Consider the following 9,020-nt stretch of genomic DNA (forward strand, 5'->3'; position numbering starts at 1 on the left):
AGATATTTAAAAAATATTTGAAAGAAAAAAAAAATAATTTATACTAACAATAAATTTAAAAAGACAAACACATGAGACTGAATAGTAGCACCTTATATATATAATAGTATATATATACACACACATACATACATACACTTGTCGATATGAAAGTTTTTTTTGTTTTTGGTTTGGAAAGTTTGTATTTAGCTAGCTTGTGAGTTAAGTTTTAAGATTTGGGTAGCCAAGTTTGAAATAGAGAAATACTTTAACCACAAATGAATTACACAAAAATAATCTCACAAATTGATATGGCTTCACGTAGTTCGTCAGATTGTAAAGTTACTTTTCTTGTAAAGTAGATCTAACGGATCACATGAATTCACGTCAGTTTGTATGATTATTTTTGTGTAATCTCTTTATGGTTATAACAGTCTTCTTTAAAATATGGATCACGCTTTACAGATTTCTCAAAGTAGTAATATTTATGCTGTCCTTTCTAGCAAGACAGAGAGAGTGCCCTTACTAATAAAAGAAAATTAATTTCAAATATCAGAAATCTAGTATGCAACAGTCCACTTAATTATTGATTTTGTAACATATATATATAGGTCTATCTTTTAAGGAATAATAATAATAATATTTTAGCACCTCTTGCAAGGGTCTTCAAAGACTTTCCATGAAAAGCCTTTAATAGGAGGATAATGGGTTTTGACCGTTTGGTTAAGAAGAAGTATGAGGTATATATCAATGTTTTGGACGCTGTATCCGTTAAGATATTGGAACGAAATATTTCGATATTAATATTATTTTGTTTACTATTTTGAAATAGTCAAGATATGAATAAATTATATATATAAATATATATAAATTATATTCTAAAATAATAATCTATATATGAATAAATTATATATAAATACATATATATAAATTATAAATAGCTTAATCTAAATTGGAGGAAAAAAAATAAGTTTGTGTTTGAAAAAATAAAAATAAAATAGAGGCCGAAATATTAGCCGGTACAAGCCGAAATACAGGCCGGTATAAATCGAAATATAACCAAAATATAAGCCGGTACGGCCGGTACGAAACATATATAATATCTGTATCGACTCAGTAGCCGGTACGACAAATACCGACCATATCGGCTAGTACAGTACGAGATTAAAAACACTTATATATATAAAGATCTTATAAAAATTTTATAAAAATAAATTTATAAATTAATGTAATTTGATGTAAAATATTATATATATTTTACTATAAAATGAGTTTTACAATATGACATTTTATATCAAACAATGTTAATTTATAGATTCACTTTTATAAAATCTGTCATGGAAACCACGTATGTCTTGGATGCCATTCTTTTCTTTCTTAATTTGTAGCTAATGAATAGCGGTTTCTAGCTGGATAGGTACCTGTGCTATCTGAAAATGAATTATTGTAAAATGGACAAGTCAAGTCTGCATATTTTCTATAATATAATTTAAATGCATGCCAAATTTGCAAAAAAAAAAAAAAAGAAAAACTCTAGTACTATTATCAATCTTCATAATTCGAAAGTACAATATTATTCTATAGTTTCTGAGGATACAAAATATACTTTTTCCATCAGTTAAAAATCATGTTTGCCTATAAAAAACATTCACGGTGGGCGGATGTAATCGCGTCAAATTTGATCTGATACGTCAAATTTACTTTACAATAAAAAATATTTTACAATCTGACAAATCACGTTAAACAATGTTAGTTTGTGAATTTACTTTTATAAGATTCATTTGTAGATAAAACATTTCTCTTTTCAATATAATGAAAGCATAGATAACAAAATCAAAGAATGTACTTAACTGATCATACAAGCTCCATGATCCGGCATATTCGTTGGTCGATCCATGTATGTATAATTTGCAGCACAAAACCCACTTAAAACTGAAATGTGTTGAGGAAAACAGAAATTCAGATGGAACCATAGTTTTTCTCACTTGGTATCCTTGCTCCTTGAACAGAAACAGATGGGCTTTCCCAAGAGGCTTTCGCAAATGCAGCGTTAAGGTCTTCTGCTCGAGAGTAACCTTGCCCTGCTCCGCTCACCTAAATTGTACATACCGCGAATTCAACTTAGTGATAGAAATCTGAACACAGAAATGGAAATTGACCACTAATTCACCCAAATAAGTACTGTGAACTTACCGTTTCTAAGCAAGCGGAGAGTATCGTCATGCCTGGCAGTGCATCGATCCCATGCTGCACGTTAACAAAACATTAATAGATGATTGTAGAAATAGATTACGACAAAAGTGGCAAACTAAAGAACCATCAAACGGTGGCAAACCAAAGCTCTAAACAGCCTACCAGGCGTTCTACTCGAGTTTTGTAAATGAATCCTCCAACGCAAAACAGTGTTGATAAGACAATGAATCTGCTCCAGGCCAAATTCAAAGTTGTCCACACATCAATAATCAGAAAGCAAATAGACACCCAAAAAGATTTGTATCATACCAAAGGGAAGATACATATTAATGCTTGCTTTTGAAACTATTAATTGGAGTGAAATTACTACTACTGCATCACATGCAACAAGTTGAGGGAAGGTACATTTCAGTAGTATATATGAATGATGTATCAGACAGCCCATTAGTTGGCCAACAGCGCCTCCTGAACACCAACCGCATATTATGCAGATGCCGCCTCCATCACATGTTTGGTTAATTTTACCACTCGTACTTATCTAATGAAAAAGAAAATGAGGCTAAACGTACGTGCAGGATAGCAATCCAAAAATAGCCCATCCTCGTGTAGCATCACCCCCTTGATCCTGCCGATATTCTGCATAAGAAAAAAATGAAAAAGAGAGGCTGGTTTGTTATGGAATTGAGCTTGGAAACATGGAAACAATCAACTAAAACAAAATCTGAACAAGAAGACAGCGTGTTCAGTCAATACTCTGTACAAATGTTATGTACCCTTTGATACAAACTTTTTACCCTTTGTCTCACCATCACTTGTTGCTAACTACAACACAAGTGGCATTGCACAACAAACTTGGGAACACAGTAGTCGGCAATACAGAGTCATTTACATATGGTGGTTTGTTAGATCCTCCACAATCACATATAATGTCAGCCGACCCACATTAATTCACAAATCAACATATCTCATCACCGGAACCTCTTAAATAAAATACGTTCTTCTGACATGAATGTCTGTTTCTTTTCATGTAGGCAGTCTTTCCTGGCCAAATCAAGGATTTGGGCTTCTTTTCCAATAAATTCATTATGCAAAAGTAAATAAATTGGCTGTTTAAAAAAATAAAGGAAACTATTCAACTGTTGATAAATCTTACAAGCATATCTATATCTATATATATATATATATATAGAGAGAGAGAGAGAGAGAGAGAGAGAGAGAGAGAGAGAGAGAAGGAGAAGAGGGAGGCTTTTGTTATGAAATCAATGTGTGCTTACCACACATTTTTGTAAGAATGAATTGGATGGGATCATAACCCTCTACTGGGATAGTGACATTAACCTCATATGGACTATCACTGGCCGTCTCACCTGAAGAGAGGAAAAATAAAGAGTTAAACAAGAACTTTTGAAGCTTGTACAATCATATTGGTAGTACTGCAACAACAATCCATACATCTCCAATCCACAATCACCACTGTGGGCGACAAAGTTGTAGGAGGTGTCCCAGTTGCTCCTGAACCTGATAAACGAACCTCCAGGCCATTTTCTGGAACAACCTTAAGGTAGCCATAAAATATCAGATAGGCAGATATACTAAAGATAACAGGCTCCCCAACAACTAAAATGGCAAGTTAACTACCTTAATTATAGGCTTCTGCACCAAATTCGAAAGAGAAGCAATTGCAGTCATATAAAGGGCTACATGAGTTTGTTCAGTTAGAAAGCTGAAAAAAAGATGTATAATTCTTATAGTTATTGGTGACAATAGTGGGAAAAAAAAGAACCCTGGATGACAGAAGTTTGACAAAAAGAATACTTATAAAAAAAATAAGTCTGACAAAAAGAGAATGAGAAGGCAAAGCAAAACTAAATCAGAAACTCACCTGAAATCATGGTGAGACTTTTCAAAACCTAATTGAGTCATGCCATTGTAAACCTACAAAGTTCATCAAAGGCAATTGTTTATCACTTTTATTTTGCCAGGTAGAGGCTTTTATTTTCCTTTTATAATAAAAGGATAATATACGTTGATAGCACAAGGACTTACAACTTCCCATGATCGTGGATGAAAACCAACGGTGAAACCCTGAAATATACGTGGACCTGGTCTCTCACATGGAATAGAAAGTTCAACAAAAACTCTGACATGGACAGAAACAGCCACAATTGTTGAGATGTTAAAACATCAGATTGAATTTGGGAAAGTGAGATACAAAAATGGAAAGAACTACCAGTGTCTCAAAGAAATATTATATTTACCATTGGTGCAACTTTGTGACTCAACCAATGGCATTGTCATTTCATTACGATCTCTTTTCAACTTATCCTCGGCTCATAGGATATATTATAATTTGAGATATTTCTCTGTAGACTTCCAACAACCAATCATTTGATGGTTATGAAACATTACTTCAATTGGTTCACTTTAAAAATGAGAAATTCTATGGATGTTTGTAGCTTATTCATCAAATTCAAAATCACGGCTTGTAAAATTCAACACAGTACTCATAAAAAAAAATCAATACAGTGAACTCGAGCTTTCTTTTCTGCAATAGTTCATATGTCTTGGAACCTGGCCGTGAACAAGTTTACTTAACATATGTCTTGCTCTTTATTACTATGCATACAATAGTTCATTTAATTTTTGCTCCAAATGGAGCCACAAAAGCTTTAGCAATCATGCCTTTCAAAAGGCCCTTGAGATCCCAACTGTATGCATCTTCAGCACATTAGGCCCAAATTTGTAGCATTTCCATCATAGAGGTAGCAGTTCACTAAATTATATACCAGGAATTAACACTATGTAACTGGAATAAGAAAGAAGATGAATTCGAGGAACAGTGTAGAAGACCTGCAAGTTGACTCGTAAGTAAAATTGCATATGCATCCAAGCCCACCTGAGATAAGACAAAAAAAGAGAATTGCATGTGCCTTAAACTATTTATACAAAGATCTTTATAATTAAAAAAGGAAAAACAAGTTTAGAAATAAGGACACAACTTAAAATGTATGAGAATATAAGAAACAGTACATTTTAGAAAGCAAGATAAAAACATTGCACTAAATGCAAATGCATTAAAAATTAAAGTGCCTTGTCCCATATCTTTTGGGATCAAAACTGCAGATATATTGAATGAAAAATATTAATTGGCAATTTATACCATCGCATGGCATGCAAAATATTTTAACTTTTCTGTTAGACATCATGAACTTGCATCAATTCTGCTCCCAAGCAGCCAAATACAAGCTTATCAACATAGCAGAAACTCAAAAATTTTGATGTATGAAAGGTTCATACATTGAAATTCAGAAATGAAAAGCTCACAAACCTTTACATTTTCCATTTAAACAACTTCCACATATAACATTTACCTGGATCACACCAAAAACTACAATGAGCAAGTTGGAAACAAGTAGTTTGACCAAAAAGAATAGGAGGGTCTTACAGCAGTGGAATGACGGAATCCTATGAATTTCACCCCCCAAAAAGAAGAATAATATAACCAACCTGAGCTGTACGTCCCCTTTTGTCATAACTATTCTCACAATTCATCAGGTCACCATTGAAAAAGCCCTAGACAAACAGAGAAGTTAATTAAGAAGATCAGGTTTACAAATTTTCCAATCTATGGCCTCATGAAGACATTGGGATAAAGGGAACATTCTAGAGACTTTGAAAGGAGTTCAATCTAGTAACCATCTGATATATGTCTCGTTTCCATCACACTCTTCTGCTCTTTAACCAAGAGTGAGATGGAACAGTATGCTAAAGAAACTGAGAAGGGGAAAGAGGTGAAAAGGGTCTCAAAACAAATGCCAAGCAGTCATTAACATTCAAATTATACAAAATAGTATATTATAGCTATATGGCTCATGGCACTAAAGCCCTCTTACTACGAAGATTCTGGACCTGTCCAGCACCCTGGGAGCAGGGGCTAAGCAGAGTCCCATATCAGCTAAAAATGGGGCGACTTCTGTCATTTTTTCTTTTAAAACTAACATCAATCTAATAGTCATCTTACTTACACCCCCTTCCCTCCAAAAGAAACAGACAGTCTTGTAAATTTCTTTCGGACAGTACAAACATGAATTGCATGGCAAAATAAAGTGCCACCCACATCACTCAGGTTGAAAAAAAGCTTACTTGAACAAAGTCAACTTGCCCTGAACCAGCAACAAAGTAGTTGGACAAATCATATCGGCCAAAACCCACATATCCCTGCATGAGTGTGGCACACATACACCATGTGAACCATACGTGTCAAAGAGAATAAAATGCATGTATGGTGACATTTTTTTCCCTTTTCATGTTATAGCGACTCAAAACCATAGATGAATCTGATATAATCTCAGTAAATATAATATTCATGGGGAATGAATGTTTTGAAACATATCAGTTTTCTTTAAACAAATCTCCACAACACATTACAATCAGATTCAGATGGTGCAGGTATTATGCGCAAAGTGACCCATGGAAAAAAAAAAAAACTCCTATTTCTCTATCTTTATTGATGTCAAGTGCCCAGAACGGCCACATGTTTCATGTCTCACAACCAAAATGACTTTCCTTGATGACTTGCCTCGACACACTGGACTCACATAATTGACTCATTGTCTATCCTCTACATTTGTCATCCATGCAAGAAATTGAAGTTAATCAAGTCAATGTGGAATTTGAATCTCTCTTTTTCAATTATTTATCATATATCCACCTAATTTCATTTTAGTTAAGAGTACTGTGTCACCGCATTGATGGTATTGTCATACTTAAGGTTCATCCCATATACGCTTATGTGCCCCTATTGTGCTTAATGAGTCTTTTTAATTGCTTATTAAAATTATATGGGAATGAAAAGTGCCACAACAATAAATATTTTACAAGACATCCAATTTTCAAAGAAATTAACTGTGGAAAGTGTATGGAATTCTTTTTCTGTCATTTATAAATTTTTCCTGACTCTAGGTTGTGAACTTAAAATAAATGGGTGAGTCCAGGTGCTTTAAGGCGTAGAAGTATTCAACTACAACATGCAGTAAATTTATTTTCAGACTGAAATAATAAGCATATGCATGAAATAAACAAAAAAGCATGTAATTAAAACAAAACAAATATAGAAATGAAAAGAATGGACTACCGCCTGTGATCTACTCTCCACATCTTTGCAAAATCGAACCACCAAGTCGGAGTCCTGAAGCAGGGCAAAATTATACAGTAATACCTGGCTTTGAAAATTTATAAAATTTACACTCGGATATCATTAATACATGTAAACAATGCCAATCACAGGCTCCATATAAGGACATTACCTTCCCTTCATACTCAAAAATGTTCCCAGCCCAGCTACTCTAATTAAAAGCTCAAGAGAAAACAACTTTATTATATATGAAAGACAGGATTAAAGTTTAAGCATAAATAGCAGCCAATAAAAAAAGGTAACTGTTTCAAATGGACTTAAAATTAAGAGGCAGTTGAAACCTGCAGTTGATTATTAAAACTCCGAGTTAAAAAATGAAATCTCGCTCCATATGGGCCTAGATAAATTTTTGTCTTAAAACATATGGCACCAATTCCGAAAAAAATTCCCACAAATCATAAAAATGGGCATTTAATCATCCTATTCAGACCCACTTATGTACATGTAAAAGCATGCTTTACTCATGGGTGCAATTGGTATTCTACATCACCATGAACTGTGGATATATTTGTGTAAATTAGAATCTAAAATAATGTAGGATACGAAATCAACAATGCGACTGGAGTTATCAAGAACGTAGCAATTCGAACTCGGTACCACAACCGAGGCAGCCCCAAGTGCCTGTAAAACAACGGCTGAAAAAAAAAAAAACGAAAAAAGAAATTTTTGGATCAGACAAAAGAACCAGCTCATCTTTTAACCCTAAGAACAACTAGGTGAGGATATATTTCATAGGACCCCTACCTAAAGATTTCGCTAACAAATTTCAGAAACATGAATCAGATGGGAACTTACCCGTGCCGATCATAAATAGCCAAGATAAAGAACGCACGCCTAGCTGCTGTCGCATGGCTTCAAATTTACAACATCCCCTGTCGAAATAAAAGATCAAGATCACAAAAAATAAAAAAATAAAAGAAGTGCAGAATACAGAGCCTCAGAAGTGTGTGGTCCTTAGAATTGAAACTCTGTAAGCATTGGACTGAGTACAAGTTATCAAATTACATATATATTAGCTGAACCTCAGCAAAAAAGCGAGGGATTCTGAATCGACTAGAACACATAAATCAATATTTTCACCTTCGGAATTTTAGAAGCAAAAAAGCTTCAAGAATTTGCATGGCACAACGAGGAAATACCAATTGTAATCTCCAGTGAACTCTTCAAGAGCCCGTAACATATGAATGATTGGGAGAGTATTCATTAACAAATTTGTAGGAATTCGAGGTTGACGGACATTGTCGTGTCGACGAAGATGAGAAAGAAAATACCTGCAGGTGAGAGCGGCGAAGTGGAAGGTCGAGGAAAATGTATTGGCGAGTTGAGTGGCAGCAACACACGAGTTGCTTGGAAAATTATTCATTGATTGATTATTAGCAAGCACCACATTCTATAAATATATATATATATATATATATATATATATCATAATAAATATGTGATGTATACGTAATAAGTAAAATAATTTTATTAATTTAGTAAAAATAAAATAAAATAATAAATATATTTTTTAAATATGTATGATGTGTGACTTGAAATGATGAATAACATAATCCATTATTAAACACTCAATCATTGATGCCGAATCCCCTTAAAATAAAATAAAGTAAAATGTTTGGGTCACCGAGAGGTGATTCAAGACATTTTTCTGATT

General features: G+C 33.7%; 1 protein-coding gene across 3 annotated transcripts; it reads right to left on the reverse strand.

The window, feature by feature from the left end:
* Window positions 1-1,804: 1,804 nt before the first annotated feature.
* LOC109013789 lies at window positions 1,805-8,732 on the reverse strand. Of its 3 annotated transcripts, none has more exons than XM_035693559.1 (18): window positions 8,638-8,732; window positions 8,162-8,238; window positions 7,910-8,001; window positions 7,479-7,517; window positions 7,307-7,360; window positions 6,316-6,390; window positions 5,680-5,745; window positions 5,501-5,543; window positions 5,023-5,068; window positions 4,219-4,312; window positions 4,055-4,107; window positions 3,811-3,895; window positions 3,625-3,727; window positions 3,447-3,539; window positions 2,742-2,808; window positions 2,335-2,401; window positions 2,173-2,226; window positions 1,805-2,073 (listed from the first exon to the last, which is right to left on the reverse strand). In XM_035693559.1, exons 1-18 carry the CDS (start codon window positions 8,727-8,729, stop codon window positions 1,939-1,941), a joined length of 1,335 nt encoding a protein of 444 aa, XP_035549452.1. In that variant the 5' UTR covers window positions 8,730-8,732; the 3' UTR covers window positions 1,805-1,938. The 3 variants fall into 3 exon arrangements, with proteins under 3 accessions (XP_035549452.1, XP_018851538.1, XP_035549453.1); XM_018995993.2 differs by having other exon boundaries at window positions 7,307-7,390; XM_035693560.1 differs by lacking the exon at window positions 8,638-8,732 and adding an exon at window positions 8,447-8,620 and having other exon boundaries at window positions 7,307-7,390.
* Between the last annotated feature and the right edge of the window lie 288 nt (window positions 8,733-9,020).

The sequence above is a fragment of the Juglans regia genome, chromosome 8 (assembly GCF_001411555.2).
Source record: "Juglans regia cultivar Chandler chromosome 8, Walnut 2.0, whole genome shotgun sequence".
NCBI classification, from domain to species: Eukaryota; Viridiplantae; Streptophyta; class Magnoliopsida; order Fagales; family Juglandaceae; genus Juglans; species Juglans regia.